This window comes from Panthera onca, chromosome E1 (genome assembly GCF_046562875.1).
Source record: "Panthera onca isolate mPanOnc1 chromosome E1, mPanOnc1 haplotype 2, whole genome shotgun sequence".
In the NCBI taxonomy this organism is placed as follows: Eukaryota; Metazoa; Chordata; class Mammalia; order Carnivora; family Felidae; genus Panthera; species Panthera onca.
Window position 1 is genome coordinate 2,712,243 of NC_138352.1, and position 20,240 is coordinate 2,732,482.

Genomic DNA, 20,240 nt, shown 5'->3' on the forward strand with positions numbered 1-20,240 from the left:
TTTTGTTTCTCTTGCCTGAAGAGACCTAGAAAAATGTTGCTGAGGCTGATGTCAAAGAGATTACTGCCTGTGTTTTCTTCCAACAGTTTTATGGTTTCACTTCTTTTAGGTATTTAATCCATTTTGAGTTTGTTTTTGTGTATGGTGTAAGACAGTGGTCCAGTTTCATTCTTTTGCATGTAGCTGTCCAGTTTTCCCAACACCATTTACAGAAGAGACTCTGTTTTCCCCATTGTATATTCTTGCCTCCTTTGGTATACATTGAACATTTTGGAAAAATACCTTGATTAGGCCTAGCATTTCAATAAGAGATTTAATTAGTTAATGTTTATTTTTGAAAGAGAGAGTGTGAGCAGGGAGGGGCAGAGAGGGAGACAGAGGATCCAAAGTGGGCTCTGTGCTGACAGTCGCGAGGTCACTGCGGGGCTTGAACTCACGAACCCTGAGATCATGACCTGAGCCAAAGTCGGACGGACACTCAACTGACAACTGACCCAGCCACCCAAAGATTTTAAAAATAACTAAGGACTTGATGAAACACCCTGATATGGTGTTGTGACTGAAAACATACAGAATCCTACCACTTACTGTACTTAAGGCTTGTTTTAAATCACCTTTCTCACTGTATGTAATTTAAAGAAGGGGAATTACATTTTAATTGTTGATTGTCTCCTTTTGATAGCCAGAGGCTATTTTGTGGAAACAGTTGAATGACTGTTCCTTTAATATTAGTTTCTGGTCTAAAATATTTCAAGTAATACATATTACAGAAACTAAAGATAGAGAAGGAGTAGAGACCTGAGTATAGCAGCAGAGGTAAGACTTTCAGGTCTCCTCCTTGGTAACTCAGTGGACAGGAAGGAGTGGTTCAGCTTGGGAACAGTTGTGTGCTTACAGTAAAATCTTACAGATAGTTGGTGGGAAGAGAATTTTTCTGCAAGGCGTTGTAACATATTTACAATTGCTCAAGATTAGATTACACTTTTTTTTTAAAATCTTTTCTTAGTTTATTTATTTTGAGAGAGAGCGAGCACAGGCAGGGGAGGGGCAGAGAGAAGGAGAGACAGAATCTCAAGCAGGATCTGCACTGTCAGCACAGAGCCTAATGTGGGGCTCGAACCCATGGACCACAAGATCATGACCTGAGCTGAGATCAAGAGTCGGACACTCAACTGACTGAACCACCCAGGCGTCCCGATTACACTTTTTAAAAATGAATTTCACTTAAGAAATTTTTATGTATTTTTGAGAGAGAAAGCACAAACGGGGGAGGGGCAGAAAGAGAGGGGGACAGAGGATCCGAAGCGGGTGACAGCAATGAGCCTGATATGGGGCTCAAATTCACGAACTGTGAGATCATGACCTGAGCTGAATGTGGACACACAACTGACTGAGCCACCCAGGTGCCCCTAGATTACATTCTTAATGTTCTCTCTTTTGGCAAGTTCAATTATTATAGCTAAGGCAAGTTTAATAATACATGAGGCTGTATTTTGTTTTCTTTCAAGCCTTTTCAAGATATTACAGATAATAAGGGACCAGGTTGGCATATTGCAGTTTAATCTCATTATACAAAAGCAGGAGAGTTTTTTATGTATAATTGTTGACTGGTTTTTTGCGACAGTTCTTTATGTGGGATCCTGCAAGACAAACTGCGTTGCATTTTAGGGCAACAGTTAGAAAAAAGTACATCAGTACTGATTCTTGTCTAAAAAAGGAAGAGAAAGAAAAAAAGGAAACGTAATTTCGATAAGTATTGAGGCCTTCAAACATGAGTGCAATGCAAGAGCTTTTGCACAGTAAAATTCAGCAAATACTTTGTATGAAACTAAATATCTATAAAAGGCTTTGTAAAATATCATGTGATTTAATATTCTTTAAACATGACACAATCACCTGAAGTTGAAATATTCTTACATATTTTTCATTTTCCTGAAACATTCTTCAGCTTTTGACAACTAGTTTCTTAGGACCCAATTACTGGAAAGGAACTAGGATATTTCCTTAGCAGCACTCAGTACTGCTTTATAATTTTTACAAGGGGAGGGTAACATCTAGGGGACTCTTACGAGGAGACTGCTAGTCTCCTACTTGACATAATTAACACAGTTAATCTTTACTGTAGCCTTATTAGGTAGCTCCCGTCACCTCCATTTTACAGGGGAGGAAGCAGGCTTAGCGAAGGTAAATAGTCTAGCCCTTAGTAGGACTGACTTTTCTTCAGAGCATTATATTTGCAGTGTATTATTTGATCCTTACAACAGACTTACCCGTTTCTGTTTTACAGGTGACCACACTGAGGGCCAGAGAGCTAAAGTGCCTTTGCCAACGGTCCTATTCGTTTTCAAATATAATTTATTGTCCAATTGCCATACAGCACCCAGTGCTCAGCCCAACAAGTGCCCTCCTCAGTGCCCATTCCTCCCTTCCCCCGCCCCCCGCCACCGTCCACCCTCAGTTTGTTTTCTGTATTTAAGGGCGTCTTGTGGTTTGCCTCCCTCACTCCCAATGGTCCTAATTGAATAGTTTTAGGAATAGTAAGAGCTGAGGGAGACATAGACTTGCTGGGGAATCTTACAAGATGTTCAAGATATTCTTCACGATACTCTGTTGGAGTTAACCACTTACAGGAATTACCCAGGGACAGTTGAGTAGATCTGTAATGTGGAGGGAGCAAGACAACAGGTTGGCCCGCACGAGAAGTCATTGAATGAAAGCTTAACTACAGAGAGACTGCAACTTTCAATTTAGTAATCTGCTTTAATAAAAGTACAGGCATAAGGGTGTTTATTGCAGTGTTAGTTTCAATAGTTAAAAATTGGAATTGTTCTGGAGCCAGGGAGTAGTGAAATAAATTGATAAATCTACTTGATGGAACACTGGATGGACCATAACATGATAAACACAAACCCTCAGAACACGGAAGATCTTGAATATGTGAAGGGGAGATAAAGCAGAATACAGACTGTTATGTTTATATCAGTTATAATCATGTAAAAATTATGTAAATATTGATAAAAATTGGAAGAGAGTGTAAGTAAGTGAACACAGTCTGTTTAGTTGAGTGATGGACCTATGGGGAATTTTTATGTAGTTTTATTAGTGTTGTTATAATGTTATTTGTTGTAATGGAAAAATTGAACAATATAACGAGAAGATATGTTCAGTACAACCAAAATAAATACATCATGAGCAGACCTGGTAGACTGTAAATATGTAGTATATAGGGGCACCTGGGTGGCGCAGTCGGTTAAGCGTCCGACTTCAGCCAGGTCACGATCTCGCGGTCCGTGAGTTCGAGCCCCGCGTTGGGCTCTGGGCTGATGGCTCAGAGCCTGGAGCTTGCTTCCGATTCTGTGTCTCCCTCTCTCTCTGCCCCTACCCCGTTCATGCTGTGTCTCTCTCTGTCTCAAAAATAAATAAAAAAAAAAAAAAAAAAAAAAGAAAAAAAAATATGTAGTATATTATACTGATCCTTAAACATTTCCTTGGAAATAATTAGAAAAAAATGCAGTTTCCAAAATATTTTATTCCAGCAAATTATTTTCTTGCAAAGGAAGCTAAAGTGTGTACAAACTAAAAATAGAGTCTTGGACTTAGCAGTGAAGAGAAAGATACAGATTGTTTTACTAGTTGAGCCGTTACAGTTGCTGTGAGAAATCATCTCCAATGACGTGGCATAAAAATGAGTATATTCTGTATTGTTCTAAATATGTGCTCTTGTGATTGTATTAAATCTGTAAACACTTGCAAGCAACTTGATTAGCATTTGCTGTGGCCATGTCACATTTGGGTTCTTAGTTAATCTTGCTGGTTTTGATGAAAGCGAATTCTTACCTGCTTAGGAATACCACCTGTTGAGTTTTGTAGTTTCTGTTCTTAGGCATTTTAAGTGTCACTGTGGAAAATGTGGAAATTTTATTCAGAGAATGTTTCTGCCATTTAATATCCCTCATTTACCCAGCTGTCATAGGTTGGATGGTATTTTTCACTCGAGAGAGAGCTTTGAGGTTAATTCTGCCTGTGATTCTTGGTGTGATCCTACTGATCGTAGGCTGGAGTGAGTTAGATATGTGGACTGTCTTATGTTCTTTCATTAATTTATTTTTTTTTTTTAAATTATTTATTTTTAGAGAGATAGGGCACACGAGCAGAGGAGGGGCAGAGAGAGAGAGAGGGAGAGAGAATCCCAAGCAGGCTCCATGCTGTCAGCTCTGAGCCTGACATGGGCCTTGATCCCATGAACTGTGAGATCATGACTTGAGCCAAAATCAAGAGTTGGATGCCTAACCGACTGAGCCACCCAGGTCCCTCTGTTCTTGTCTTTATGCATGTCTTGGACAGAACAGAAACATCACTGCTTTCCTCTAGTACTTGAATTTTTTTTTTTAAAGGTTTTATTTATTTTGAAAGAGAGCAGGCAAGGGGCAGAGAGAAAAGGAGAGAGAGAATCCCAAGCAGACCCTGAGCTCTCAGCACGAAGCCCAACGTGGGGCTCAAACCCACGAGCACAAGATCATGACCTGAGCTGAAATCAAGAGTTGGACGCTTAACCGACTGAGCCACCCAGGCGCCCCTTGAAGTTGTTCTTTTAGCCTATAAGTAGTCATCCTTGTGATAGTGTGCTAACATTTTAATCAGGAAAATGGATGTATCGAATGTTACGTGGTTAATGCTGGCTATTTCTTCCTGACAGTGCTGGGGGAAGGCCTGGCCACGGGAGATGGTGCCTTCCAGGCAGTGCTTTGCTGCATGCAGCTGAAAGGAAAGCTCCAGCCTGTATCCAACATTCTTGCCAAGTCGCTGACAGGAGAGTCCCTGGTACGTTGATGAGCTCTGATTCTGAATGTCCGAAACGGATCCATTCATTTAACTCCTAAGGCGTGTGGTGGGAAGAAGCAGTTCAGTCTGTGCTTTCCTCTTACTTCCTGCTATTGGAAATCAAAGTTTCTGTTCAACAAACTGATGCTTAATCATTGTATTCTTGTAGTAGTTTGTGATACTATATATAAGAATTGCAGGTACTTTTTAAAAACTGTGAAACTATAAGATAATGATTTTCTTTAAAGATTTATTTTTTTTTAAGATAGTTTTTTTTTTTTTTTTAATGTTTATTTTTGAGAGAGAGAGAGCATGAGCAGGGGAAGGCAGCGAGAAGGGGAGACATAGAATCCTAAGTAGGCTCCAGGCTCTGAGCACAGAGCACAGAGCCCAATGTAGGGCTTGAACTCATGAACCATGAGATCATGACTTGAGCTGAAGTCAGATGCTTAACCAACTGAGCCACCCAGGCGCCCCAGATTTTTTTTATTTTTAAGTAATTTCTGTATCCAGTGTTGGGCTCCAACTCATAACCCCAAGATCAAAAGTCACCTGCTGCACTGAGCAAGCCAGCTAGGCACCCCCAGATGATTTTCTTTAAAGATATAATTTAATAAAACCTGGGAATATTTGGGGGATGATTCATTTCATTTCATTTCATTTCATTTCATTTCATTTCATTCCATTCCATTTTTTTTTTTAATTTTTTTTTTTTTAACGTTTTATTTATTTTTGAGACAGAGAGAGACAGAGCATGAACAGGGGAGGGGCAGAGAGAGAGGGAGACACAGAATCTGAAACAGGCTCCAGGCTCTGAGCTGTCAGCACAGAGCCCGACACGGGGCTCGAACTCACGGACTGCGAGATCATGACCTGACCCAAAGTCGGCCGCTTAACCGACTGAGCCACCCAGGCGCCCCTCATTTCATTTTTTAAGTAAGCCCTAGGCTCAATGTGGGGCTTGAACTGTGAGATCAAGAGTCATATGCTGTATGGATTGAGTCAGCCAGGCTCACCCCTTATTTTGGGGTTTTAAAATGCTTCTGTCAACTTGTGATTATACAGGGTTCTTAAATCCAATCATTTGTTTTATAAAATGTTTAAATTTATCTAAAGTAAGAATTCTATTTCTGAAGATGTTCATGTGTGTAAGTTAATATTCCACTCTGACCATTCTGATGGAATGATCTAATTCTATTCAGACTTTGGGATAAATTTTATTTTTAAGTTTGTTTATTTTGAAAGAAAGAGCTCACACATGAGCAGGGGAGGGGCAGAGAGAGAGGGAGACACATGTAATCCCAAGCAGGCTCCGTGCTATCAGCACAAAGCCTGACACGGGGCTTGATCTCACAGATGGTGAGATCATGACCTGAGCCAAAATCAAGAGTCTGACGCTTAACAAACGGAGCCACGCAGCCACTCAGGATAAATTTTTTGTGTAGCATTTTCTAGAGTTTTTGTTTGGTTTTGGTTGAGATAATTGAAAGACAGCATTTTGGAACTTTAGAGTTGCCAGTGTATAGAAATTGGAAGAAATATTTTAAAACTTTTTTTCATCAGTTGTTACTGTTATAAAATTTGTGGATATTTCTGAGAAATCAGTGCAAACCAGTGAAAGCCAGCGTGAATTCTCTCTACCTCATTTAGTCATCCGAATCGATATAGATTGTGAAAACCTGGAGCAAAGTTGTGTTTTCACTGCAAATAAATATATTTGGCTGGGAAAAAAAAAAAATTAGGAAAGTACTTGGTATACTGCTGAGTATAATGTAATGACCCATCTCAGGAGGTAATAAGAGTTTTTTTCTGAGGGATTACTGTGCAGTGAATTGTTTAATTGGTTTAACATTGGTTTTTGATTTCACCAAATTTACAAGTGGATATAAAGCTAAACTGTATTACTAATCCAGCAAAGTTGTGTAGGTATTTAGTTCTAAATAGATGATAAAGAATATATCTATTATTAAGGTAATTCTATCCTTTTAAAAACATTTTTTGTTTAGTTTTTATTTATTTACTTTTTAATTTACATCCAAGTTTGTTAGCATGTAGTGCAACAGTGATGTCAGGAGTAGTTTCCTTAATGCCCCTGACCCATTTAGCCCATCCCCCCTCCCACAACCCCTCCGGCAACCCTCTGCTTGTTTTCTATATTTAAGAGTCTCTTATGTTTTGTCCCCCTTCTTGTTTTTATATTCTTTTTGCTTCCTTTCCCTTATGTTCATCTAAGGTAATTCTATCCTTAAGGAAGTTTTCTGTATAAGTTTAGCATATTACACAGTTTAACCTGTGGGTAGAAGTATTTGCTTTTATATCTAAGTGAAATTTGAACTTCAGAAGAGTGAACATTTTGCCTGTTTTCCTTCAACTGCTTTATTAATGAACTATTTTTAAAGTGCTGTGATCATTTTATGTGAATCTGAGTCACGGGTAACTGATCGAGTTCACCATTTTTTAAATAATACAAGTCCATTAGTTTTAGGGGGTAAAAAGCTCAAAAAAAGTTTAGGTTTATTTTTCTCTTTGCTCATGGAATCTTGCTTTCTGGTGATGCCCATTGTGAATACTTTACTGAATTGATTTTAAACTCATACAAGGTGAATACAGTGTTTTATTAGCCACAGTGTATATTTTGTCCTGTTAACTTTTTTTAACCTCCCTGTAGCTGGTTAGCTTTATTATAACTAATGGTAGTGGGTTGGCAGATGAGGATAATATTGTCTTTTTACAGATAAACCTTAGAAACAGCGGAGGAATTGACTTACGCCCTCAGAGCAAAGAACTAATATACTAACTAGGTTTTGCCTTTTTCATTCACCTTTTTCAGAATGGGATGGTAACAAAAGATTTGACAAGACTGAAAACACTTCTCACAGAAACAGAGGTAAGACTATTTCAGTGGATTTCTTTGAAAAGAGTTTAACTCAATCTGGCTAGTAAGTGTTCTGTATTAACATTAGAAAATCTTTGGGCATCGGCCAAGAACAAGGCTACAGGTGGGGTAGTAGATCCCCTTGGCCTTCTTCTGTAGCCCAGCTTGGTCACATCCCAGGAACCCTGCTGCTTCTCATGTTTCCTCTGAACCTCGGGTCTTCCATTCCTAATTCTTGTTAGTAGTCTGTGGCCAACAAATGGAAGGATGGTTGGGAAATTTTAGTGCTTAAATATGTCTGGCTGTTAAGAAAACACTGTCATTAAAAATGTCAAGCCTTTTTTTTCTTTTTTTTTTATGTTTCCTTTTTTTTTTTTTTTAAGTTCATTTATTTTGAGGGAGAGAGAGGGAGTAGGGGAGGGGCAGAGAGAGAGAGAGAGAGAGGGAGAGAGAGAGAATCCCAAGCAGGCTCCATGCTGCCAGTGCAGAGATTGATGCAGGGGTCGAACTTGTGAACCTCAAGATCATGACCTGAGGCGAAGCCAAGCATTGGACACTTTACCAACTGAGGTACCCAGGCGCCCCTCAAGCACCCCCCCCTTTTTTTTTTAACCAACCAAAGAAGTGTGTGATTTAAGGACTGTTTTTAGGGAATGGAGGTTAGGAGATGGAAATAATGTGTATCAGGGTAAATGGTGAACAAAAATGTGCTCTGATGAAGCACTTGAAGGGCATGTGGAAGGCCAGGGGACAGCAGGGGTATGTATTAGGCCCATAGCTTTGTAAGTCTCAAATTTCTCTTCCTCATATAGACACATAAAAGTGTTTTTATTTAGATGTCCCATTTTATTTATCATTATTTTAAAAATGTTTATTTAAAAACAAACAGGGGATGGTCAGAGAGAGAGGGAGACAGAAGATTCCAATCAGGCTCTGTGCTGACAGCGGTGAGCTCAATGCTAGGTTCGAACTCACGAACCGTGAGATCATGACCTGAGCTGAAGTCGGATGCTCAATTGACTGAGCCACCCTGGCTCCCCTTAGATGTCTCATTTTAAAACCAGCCATTTTTGTCAGCTTTTATCTTAAATGGAAGCCATGTAAAGTGATTGATTGGCTTATTTATTTAAAAAAATTGGCATGTGCTATGTGTGAGGTCCTGTGCTTGGTGCTAGGAATACAGACACCTGTGGTCTGGGAGGTTAAAGTCTAGGGTAGGAGACAGAGATCAAATAAATTAATTAAACAGCTATAGGTATAATTCACATTGAGGAAAGTGGTATGAGGGAAAGAAATAAGCCTTCTGTGATGGAAAAATAACTGGATTGGGTGGTCCGAGGCTGAGACAGCTGAGCAAGGAATTGAGGATTAAGAAGGTGCCAGTGTCATGGAGATTGAGACGGAGGGCGTTGCAGACAGTCGGAAGATGAGCAGAAGCGCAGGTGTAAACCTTGACCTCCTGTAGATTACTTTCCTGTTCCAAATCTAGTAACACGTCACACATACCAACAAATAAGCAGAGAAGACCGTCATGATTCGCATAAGCTGAATAAAGATACTGTTTGTTTTGCTACGGTTAGATAGGCTTTAAAGAAAATGTCATTTTCTTTGTCTTATTGTGAATTAACTGAAAATCAGTAACCTCTAATTAACTTAAAAGCCATTTCCTTTCTTGTGTATATGTAGCTTTGTGAATTTCTAAGGATTAAAGGAAGACAGTTAAAATGTTTTAGACTTTTAACATGAGAATGTAAAATAAGATGACTTTAATCATTTTATTAAGTTTTGGCTTTCTTGTTTTTTATTGCCTTAATTGAATTACTAGCTTTATACCTGATAATCAAGCACAGATATATATATATAAATTATGTATTTGTATATATATGAATTTTTATTTTTAATATTTATAATCCTGTCACATGTAAGACCACAAACATCACTTTGGGTCTTGTTTTGCGACTGTACTTTTGAAAGAAGTGACCTAAATGTTGTTTCTAATCAACTTTCCTAGTTAACCAAAGTAGTATCCTTTTTGACTAATGAACTGATATTATTAAAAAAAAAAATCCATCTAAGAAAAGCTAACAAACAAAGGACCCTTATTTATGATTGTGCATGACATATGTAAAAATAGAAACAATTTGTTATTTAAAGATTGGGCTTAGCTGGTATTGAACTTGAAGTGCTAGTGGATGAAGATAAAGGCATGGAACTCAAGGCTGACTAACGGGAACAAAAAGTATGTTTCTAGTAAGATTTCAAATGTCAAAAATCAATAGATTTGATTGTAAATTTATAGAAGTTGTAGCAATATGAAATTTGTCTGCTTTCCCTGAAGGTGTCAGTACAAACTGCGTGCAGATCATAAGCTAATTGACATTGGCCTTCTGCTTCGGGTCTGAGCAAATAAAAAGGTGTTCAAAAAAAAAAACCAAACAACCCGGGGCACCTGAGTGGCTCAGGCTGTTGGGCATCCAACTCGTGATTTTGGCTCAGTGGGTTGTGAGATTGAGCCCCGCTTTGGGCTCTGTGCAGAGAGTGGAGCCTGTATGGGATTCTCTCTCCCTCTCTCCCTCTCTCCCTCTCTCCCTCTCTCCCTCTCTCCCTCTCTCCCTCTCTCCCTCTCTCCCTCTCTCCCTCTCTCCCTCTCTCCCTCTCTCCCTCTCCCCCTCTCCCCCTCTCCCTCTCCCTCCCTCTCTCTCCCTCTCTCCCTCTCTCTCCCCCTCTCTCCCTCTCGCTCTCTCCCCATTTGCCTCTCTCCCTTGCTCTCATGCTCTTTCTGTCTAAAATAATAAAAGGAAAAACAAGTAAAAAAACCCAACCCAAACACAACACATTGGAACCTGAGAGCTTTGGTGGCCAGATACGCAGCCCAGGCCGAGCTTCTGCGCCAGCAGATGTGTCTTTCGCTAGACCCTGCCAGCCTGAGAGCTGGGGTGTCAGCACAGACGCGCCCGCTCATTTGCACATCATGGCAGGTGCTGACTCGTGAAACACACCATGTATTTTTCCCTTCTAACATTTAGAAATGCTTTCAGCTTTATTAAAGGACTAAAACATTTTATTCCTGTTTTTTTCCTTGCATATCTGGTAAATTTTATTTTAATAAATATTTTAGAGGAGGTATTTTAAATTTATGATTGAAGTGAATTTTTAGGTTTTATATTTGTAAATTTGATGTAGATGAAATCATATTAAAAGCTAGTGTGGGATTATGGCACTTAGATCCGGCTTGTAGAATGTAAACAGATCTTTTAATGTATCTTCTTTGTGAGCATAGAAGCTTTACAATGTGAACAATTACTTCCAATTTAGCTTATATATTCTGATATTCAGACCTCATTTTGCAAAAAGAATGGGTTGTCTTTAAAAACTTTTTAGTAAGTTGTTTGAGAATCAAGTTTCTACCTTCCTGTAGAAACAGTATCATAGTGACTTAGTTCCAGTCCAACCTAAAAGGTCCAATTTAATTAACCACATATAGGCTATAGTGATACTGTTTTGGTTATATCTAATTAGCATTTAGACGACATTCTTTGTATGGTACAAAACATTCCAAATTTCATCTTGGGGTACCATGTCCTCTGATTCAGCTCAACATTTACTGAGCACCTGTGCTGTTGAAGGTGTTCTGGGTTTTGGAAAGCTGAGATAGCTATGGAAAGCAATCTGTTGGGGCCAGTCCGAGATGCAGGTAGCTAATGTACCTGCAGGGCGGGCTGCCTGTGGTCAGGAAGTGCTGGAGCGGAAGCGCAAGCAGGAAAACGAGATGAGCAGTCTGCGGGGAGACCAGGAAGGCAGGAATATGGGGGCTGAGATTAAAGGATGGGGTGTTGGTACAGGGTAAGATTGGTGGTCATTTGGTTCAGGGGCAGATGAGGGCCTTAACCAGGACAGTGGCAGTGGGAGTAGAGTAGGAGACACACGGGAGAGTCGTTCTAGACCTAGTTGGTCAAGATTTGGAGACTGCTCAGTGGGACAGAAGGCAGTTCAAGACGGCTTTTGGAATTTGAGCCTTGCTCTCTTTGTGGATGTGGATCCATTAACTGGAGGAGCAACTGAAGGAGGATGAGATTTGGGATAAAGATGATGCATTTGGTTTGGATATATTTGTTTAAAGTGCTTGGATGATCATCAGTGCATCCCCCCATCTCCTCCATCCCGTGCTTACTGGGCACCCATTATGTTCCCAGTCCTCTGTGAGGTGTGGGAATGCAGAAAGGCACTTGTAGGCTGTTGGCAGTGGATCTGTATGTGGCTGACAGAATGATCCAGCACATAAAATGCTGTCGAATAGTTAAGAAAAATAAGAAAACGTGCTATGGCTGGCACTTAACTTGAACTGGGGGGTGTAGAATTTAGAGGCAAATTAGAGCCAGAGGAGCAGACTGGGGAGTTACGTGCACCAAGGGAGTCAGGAAATCCAGGAAATCAGCGTGATGGGTCCTCAGCTCCATCATGGGACGAAGGCTCATCCTGGAGTGAGGGGGACTTGGCAGGATGTGCCCCAGGCCCCAGAGTGGTGGCACTGTACCCCATGCAGGAGAAAAGGCCCCTCGCTAGCTGGTCTTTCTCTGGGTGTTAGCAAGAGGAGAGTGAAATGAGTAAGTGGGATGGAGGTGCTCCTCCTTTGGGTTCAGAACTGGGGATGTACACTTTTTTGTTTTGCTACCAGGTAATTTTTGTATAGGGAATCTCTTATCAGTTTCCTTGATGAGGGCCACATAAGTACTTCTTTTCCATATTTAAACGTAGTTTAATGTAGAGCAGAGATGGAAGCAAAAGATATTGTTTATTAACATTAAAATTTCTAAGTATTCAAACTCAGCCTTTTTGAGAAATGTTGAAAATGTCCAAGTTTAATACAACTCAGTTGGGTATTTCTTATTATAAGAACATTTTCATTTGAAAAATTTCAGACAGCAACTAGTAACGTCCTGTCTGGATATCACGTGGAAGGCTTGGAAGGGGGTAAGTACCAAATTCTGTGTTACTTCCTAGCTGTAATTCCAGGCATTGCTTTTTTGTTGATTACTGGGAGGACATTTACGGAGTTGTGGTACATGTAAGTGGAGGTGTCAGGAGAGGATATAAAAATTTAATTCTAAGAAGTAGGTGCGGACGAAGCAGTTGTTTTACTGGCCCCTTTCTGTAGCGGCGTGGAGTAATGGAGGTAGGAGGTATCCTTTTCTTGCCTCCACGTAGCTCCAAACCTAAACCTCATCGTTAGCAATGTCGAGTTGCTACATTCTGCGCTAGAGGGAAGCCTTCTTTCTCTCTCTGTCCCAGGCCAGTCCAGTTCTTACTTTTTGGAAGTCCCGATCTCGGTAAGCTGAGTTGTTCCAGCCACGGTTAAAATCCATGAGCTGCTCTTCTCTTGCCCCACAACAGGGGAAGGGGACCGACATTCATCGAGCGCTTGCTGGGTACTATGTACTCGGTGGCTTTCACAAAAACATGTATTGGCTTCTCCCATCATTTTGAGAGGTGATGAGACTGGTGTTTATTAAAGTTCAGTGATTTTCCCAGTCACACAGCTGGAAAGGGATGAAACGCAGCTTTAAACTCAGCCTGGCTGAATATCTTTGTTGTTGCCGTTGTTGGGGTGTGGGCACAGTGATTTGTGAGGGAATAGAAAATGGCTGTAAGGTCCTTAAATTTTTGCTGCTGCTCAACCTCTACTGCTCTAGCCTTTTCTCTCTTAAGCCTTATTTCCTTGGTTTATTTGGAATCTTTTACCCAAACGAATCAAACCTCATTGTCCTCAGAAGTAAACAAATGTTATTTTTTAGCTCCTACCTCAGAAGTCAACTTTTTGAACTTGATTTCGCTTGTAAAAAAGGCTTACTTTATATGATTACATGTGTCAGACAAACCCTAAGGAGCATGGGTGATAATGGGTAACTTTTTACCCAGTATGCAGTATTGAATTTGCTCTAAAAATTTCCTTCCAGGATGCAGTAATTTTCTCATTCCTGAAATAATTCCTGATAGAGACGCATCTTAAGAAATGACTTAAGAAATGACAAGCATGCCAACCTTTCCCCTGTCAGTTGTTAGGGAAGAGACTGCATTGGAAACCTGTCCACCAGTTGCTAGGACAGAGTCAGGGTCATCGACTTGATTTCGCTGTTGGGTAACTACTTCAGTGATTTGAAGTTTCATGTGGTTAATTGAATTTCACTCATTTGATTGGTAGAGGCAAGTATGTCATGTCCTTTTTACATCATCTGGGATGATGTGTGTGGAGGGTTTATAGTATTTCTTACACATGAAAATATCAGAATTATTAGCAAGCCTCAAATGATACGACTATATCCTGATTACTCTCTAGGATCTTGTAATGGTTGGCATTTCCGCCCACCACCTAGGGGAATCACAAGCAGCGAGGAATATACTTTGTGTAAAAGGTAACGTGAATTTTTTTTTTAAACCAATGACATGTCTTTATTCAAAGGATAGATAATTTTCCTTCACTTTCTGAAAAGCAGTAATTCCAATCTAAAGAAGATAATATGTGAAGGAAGAAGTATAATGATTGAGTTAAGTGGTTTATTTTCAACTGGAAACAGAAGCCATAATGGTCATTATCATTAAATAAGAAAAGTCAAAGCCAGACCACTGAGCCTTCTATTAATTACAAACAACAGTGATCTAAATGGGGATTGTTAAGACTTGGTGTAGAAGTCTTTTATAAAACCAGTTGAATTATTAGGACTGAATTTAATTCTGGTCTCTTATTTATGTGAAATTTACCTAACTTTTGGTGATTGAAATTGAAATGATACAAACTGAAGTAGAGCATAAAGTAGATGAAGAAATTTTAAATTATTTTAATAACTTTTCTAAAAAAATATCTATTATCTTCATGTTATCCTTCTATATAATTTACGAGTAATTTCTATTTGTAGGGCTAACCTTTCAAAATAGTTATTAAGCTGGACAGAATTATTGCAGTCACGTTTTGAAAGGTTCTTTTTGTAAGAACTAGTAACTAGTGCTATTTTAGAAATAAAGTCTCATTACTATAGATTGTTTTTGGTAATGAAGAAAACTGGATATGTAGTTTTGATGATTGAATAGTTAAGATATCAGATATGATTTTATGTAGAAATAAAGAAACGAAGTAGTAAACTGCAGAAATCCTGGTGGCATCCTGTCGTAGGAGAGGAAAAACACAGTCGTATGCAGAGGAAATGGGAGAAAATTTAAGGCCAGGAGAGACTATCAGCCTCTAATATATTTAAAGAAATAATTTAAAACAAAGCAATAGAAAGACAAATATTTGGCTTATTAAGATCTACTTAAGAGAAACAAATGCATGATTTTAAATGTATCTTAAAAAACGTAAGAACTTAATAGTATAATTAAATTCAAGAACTTGATGTATCATCAAGAAAAGCTTTAAATACAGTCATCTTTTCAAATAGGGTGAACCGTTTGATAATTTACATCGTGTTGTGGTTCGTTTTGTATTTCTTATGGCCTGTATTTTTTTCAGTTGAAGAATTATCCATAATATAACACCTCTCATCTCTATTTTGCTCTTTATAGTTTAATTTTCATTTTTTCTCTCAGAAGATCTTTTTTTAATTTTTTGACGTTTCAATGGTTTAAAAATTGGCTAGGCCCCGAATTTTGCACGGTATTTAAAACTTTAAAAAAATACTAATATTCAGAGTTTTGCCTTTTTATGTGTTTTGACCACCGAATTATTGTCAGTTGAATTTTCTGAGTCATAAACACTGTGAAACCATTAACTCTTGTCCTTTAAAGTGAACGTTTATGAATTTACCATTGAAGAATTTAATCTATTGAATTAATTGTGATTCTAATATAAAACTTTTATTCTTAATTTATTCAAAACTTCAAGCAAATGAATAGAGTCCAGTATTTTCAATGAAATATAGGTTAATGGTCATAGAGAAAAGGGTAAAGGCTTTACGTTCGAAGATGAGGAATAGAACCCTTAAGGTTATACTTTAATGATACATTAACATTTTTTTCCGAATGAAATTCTTAGTATGTGGAGCATTTTTCTTGAGGAGAATATCATTTTGGGAAGTAGGGCATTCCTGTGTTTGATGCACCGATCCACTTGATGTCAGTGTTGCTTTAGGAAAATTCTGCTCTAAGAAGAATTGTCCAAACAGAGTTGTTACATCATGAAGGAGACTGCCGTTTCGATGTTGGTTTTGTGGGTGCGGGGTGGTTATGACTGGTTATGTTTCGCTTTAGCACCCCCTTATTCCAAAACAGGGATCACTGAGTCTGGGAAGTTGCCGTAGCGATTAACTGTTATAAATGTTCGTGAAACCTCTTCTCTCCCTCCTCCATGCAAGTCAGTGTGATAAATATGGCCTTTCAGGAGATAAAGTTTTGTTTTTGTTATTGAAGAGTCGAAGGGCAAATGATGGAAGTTTGTATTCTAAATGGTCCAACAAAGTGTATGATGAAACAGTCTTTCCTATTTTACTTAGATTTTTAGAACAAGGCATCTGTAGGTACGGTGCCCAGTGTACTTCAGCGCACTCCCAGGAAGAACTAGCAGAATGGCAGAAACGATACGCCTCGCGGCTGATAAAATTGAAACAGCAAAACGAGAATAAACAGCTCTCAGGCAGTTACATGGAGACCTTGATAGAAAAGTGGATGAATTCATTATCTCCTGAGAAAGTGGTGAGGAAAATAAACTGCATTGTTTTGTTTTGTTTGAAACAATGACTTTGTTTGAGTCTTGACTTTATTTTGTGCTATATTTTGGTTTATTTCCTTATCCTCTATATGAAGAACTCGATTCTTGATGAAGTGTTTTTGTAGCAAAATCAGACTCTTTTGCTAAAATAAAGAGCAGAGCCAAGGCATTTGTTTGGAGATTTGCAGGTATTGTATGAACCTTCTTCGTTCAGGGAGTGTTTACTGCCATTTTGTTGTCCTTAATTTTTTTATGTCTCGTCTAAGCTTTATTATATTTTGTTCTTATAAAATTAATGTGTAAAATGTCTTGCTTTGTCAACAGTTCCATCCACATCTTCACCGTGGATATTTATTTATTTACCATGCCAAAAGTTTTGTTTGTGCTTTTAGGAATAAAAACGTAACACCAGTTGTTGTCTATTTTCAGCTTAGCGAATGTATAGAGGGAGTAAAAGTAGAGCATCATCCTGATCTGTCGGTTACTGTCAACACCAAAAAGTCTCACCAGACATGGACCTTTGCTCTTACTTGTAAGGTATGAATTTTGTGTTAATCGAAGAATGTAATTTTTTTTCGATGTGCTTAAAGCTTCCCTGACCTTTAAATCCCTGTGTGAGACCATTGAAAATGTTTTCATCTAAATAGATTCTTAAGTAGGTTATGTATTGTGCTAAAGTGTATTTCTGTATTCCCTTAAAGGTATACTTTTTTTAGATTTTGAGATAAAGGTCTTTGTAGATATTTAGATGTTTGCTAATTTATTAATTTGATCAAGAGGTCTTTGATACATTGTCTTCCAAAGTCGGAACATAGGATGGGGTTCGTGGCTCAGAATTAACTATTTAAAACTCGAATTGTTTAATCTGGCAGTTCTAAGATATTTAAACAGTAGCAACTTGTTTGCATAATTGATTTGATGAAATCATAGATTCTGTAATAATGGGTTTTTAATACGAGACATTTTCTGCAGTGCTTTCCATCTTGAATATAGTACTCAAAGTTTTAGAATAAAGCAAAGTCAAACTTTTCTCTGAACATGTGCAGTGGAAAAGTTTTGTGTGCTTTTTGGTGGCATTTCTTTTACTGTTCCATCCGCATCTTGGGATGAAAAATCTGGGAACATTGAGCTTCGGCCTTGAACCCAATCCGTTGCCTTCAGAGGTAACTGCTCCCCTGTGAAGACTTCCTACTTAAAGCTGGATAAAACTTTTTTAGGCCAAAGGTACGGAAAGTTGGAGTTCGGTGGTCATACAGGGTGATAGCTTTCACCGCAAAGAAAGATGAGTGCGTCATGGGAAGAGCAGGGTGGTTAGAGATGTTGGATAAATCTGTCGTTTTTAAAAATTTCAGCTTTGGTGAGGTATCAGTGACATCATAAATATATGATCTTAACAACTGATTTTTGTTTTAAACCGTTCTGATTTTTTCTCAAATGGCTTGTGAGTACAGTTTGTATTTTTAACGTAGTCTCTTAGAAGCGTGGGAAAGTAAAAGTCCCTGATGGGAATATTTTTATTGAAGAACCCGATGACAGTTGGACTTTGCACCCCCTTGTACTCAATGAATTCCTTTGCCTTCCTTGCAGCCTGCAAGAATGCTGTGTCGGGTAGCGTTGCTCTATGATGCACATCGTCCTCATTTTAGTATCATTGCAATATCTGCCGGAGATAGCACTACCCAGGTATCACAGGAAGTCCCAGAGAACTGTCAAGAATGGATAGGAGGGAAGATGGCCCAAAATGGATTAGATCATTACGTGTATAAAGTCGGGATAGCATTTAACACAGAAATCTTTGGAACTTTTCGCCAAACCATAGTTTTCGACTTTGGATTGGAACCAGTGCTCATGCAAAGAGTAATGATTGATGCGGCTTCTACAGAAGGTAATATTTAGACTTCCCCCCCCCCCGCCCGATACAGTGTATTAAAAGGCACTATAATGGCAGTATTAAAAGCTACATATTAGCCTCTAAATATTTCCTGGAGAGGGAATGAACAATAAGGCAAAAAAAAAAAAAAAAAAAAAAAAAAAGTCCCAAAGCAATTGACTCATTTATTGGGTAATGAGATGAGAATGGTTCCTATTATGCTCTGTTCTCTTTATGGAGTCATTAGGCAAACTTGCTTTGAGCTTCCCCAAACTTGTCTGAGTAGACGATCAGGTCTGTTTGGGTCTCTTAGCTTGGTTTCTGTTTTTTGTTTTTTTTAATGTTTTATTCATTTTTGAGACAGCGACAGAGCATGAGCAGGGGAGGGGCAGAGAGAGAGCGAGACGCAGAATCTGAGGCAGGCTCCAGGCTCTGAGCCGTCAGCACAGAGCCCCACGTGGGGCTCGAACTCACAGACCGCGAGATCATGACCTGAGCCTAAGTCGGACGCTGAACCGACCGAGCCACCCAGGCGCCCCTAGGGTGCCTTTAATAGGATCTGCTCTGTGTTCCTGGGAAGGAGGTCCCTGGTTTCAACGTGTGAGCACCTGCAGAAGATGATAATTACTTTGCACGTTGTTACATTACTGCCTATTGCTAAATTTTATGCCGAGATCCAACAGGACAAGGAAGGGGCACATTACCCTGTATTTTCTTGGCTCTTGGTTGGATTTATAGGTGCTTTGTTTTATTTAGTGAGCACTAAATATTTATTTAAGAGGGACTTCATGTGAAACTTCCTATTGTATTGACTATAACTGACCCTATTGTGGAGGATGTTTTTTGCTCTGTAACCACAGTGTCCCATTTGTGAGACCTAAAGTCTGGTTCATGAGCAAATGCTAGGGTTTGATTTTTTGGATGCAGTGACAGGTGGAATCGTTCTGTCTCCTTTACTTTATCTGCTGGGAAGGTTAAAGCAACATTTGGGCCCAGATTGAACAATTAGGCATTACCTTCTTGTGTGTGTGCCAGTGTCACCCAGACTTCCTTAGACCTCAGTTGAGGCTTATTTCTCACTTACTTTGATCTCTGGTACCTGTTTTTATTCTTTTGTATTTTGGATTTTCATCTTCTCCGTACTCTTTGGAATTAGAATATGTTAAATCCTGGGGCGCCTGGGTGGCTCAGTCGGTTGAGCTTCCGACTTCGGCTCAGGGCATGATATCACGGTCCGTGAGTTCGAGCCCCATGCCGGCCTCTGTGCTGACAGCTCAGAGCCTGGAGCCTGCTTCCGATTCTGTGTCTCCCTCTCTCTCTGCCCCTCCCCTGCTCATGCTCTGTCTCTCTCTGTCTTAAAAATAAATAAACATTAAAAAAAAAAAAGATATAGAATATGTTAAATCCGATAGCCAGGTAGATACAGTTGACAGAGTAAGAATACTTAATTTATATTTGCCGCTGTAGGAGTTCTTTGGCAGTCTTTTTCCTGCTAAGAGCCAGAGAGTGAATCCTTCAGGTGCTGCCGGGCAGATGGTGTTTGCTGGGACAGCGCTGCTCTGCGCTGTGATGATAAAGGAGCTAGAGACCATATGGAAGCGAAAGGGCATGACTGTGTTCCAGTCACACTTTATTTTCAAAAACTGCGGGCTGGAAGTAGCCTGCATGCTGTGGTTTGCCTGCCCCTGTACTAGTGAGTTGCTTTTAGAGACTAGAACTTGAGAACTATTAGGAGGTACCTTTTGTAAATCATGAAGAGAGACCACCACGTATTTCCCACTTGGAAGTATAATTTTCATAGAATGTTCTGGGCTTAAGTGTGGTGTGTGTGTGTGTGTGTGTGTGTGTGTGTGTGTGTGCGTGTGTGTGTACGTACGTGTACATACATATAGAAATATATTTTTTTTTAAGTTTTTTTTTTTTTTTTTGAGAGAGAGAGGGAGGGAGGGAGGGAGGGAGGGAGGGAGGGAGGGGCTGTG

At 39.4% G+C, this 20,240-nt stretch overlaps 1 protein-coding gene across 8 annotated transcripts in view; it reads left to right on the forward strand.

The window, feature by feature from the left end:
* The window catches only part of HELZ (helicase with zinc finger), a 161,937-nt gene that overhangs the window by 30,477 nt on the left and 111,220 nt on the right, over positions 1 to 20,240 (forward strand). For 7 of the 8 annotated variants that reach the window (XM_078438253.2, XM_078438258.2, XM_078438255.2 and 4 more), the window contains 7 exons: positions 4,697 to 4,821; positions 7,652 to 7,708; positions 12,616 to 12,667; positions 14,031 to 14,106; positions 16,177 to 16,375; positions 16,821 to 16,928; positions 17,979 to 18,276. In XM_078438253.2, coding sequence (XP_078294379.1) covers positions 4,697 to 4,821; positions 7,652 to 7,708; positions 12,616 to 12,667; positions 14,031 to 14,106; positions 16,177 to 16,375; positions 16,821 to 16,928; positions 17,979 to 18,276 — 915 coding nt within the window. Of the gene's footprint in view, positions 1 to 4,696; positions 4,822 to 7,651; positions 7,709 to 12,615; positions 12,668 to 14,030; positions 14,107 to 16,176; positions 16,376 to 16,820; positions 16,929 to 17,978; positions 18,277 to 20,240 lie in introns of those variants that run through there. The other variant, XM_078438260.2, reaches the window with a different exon arrangement.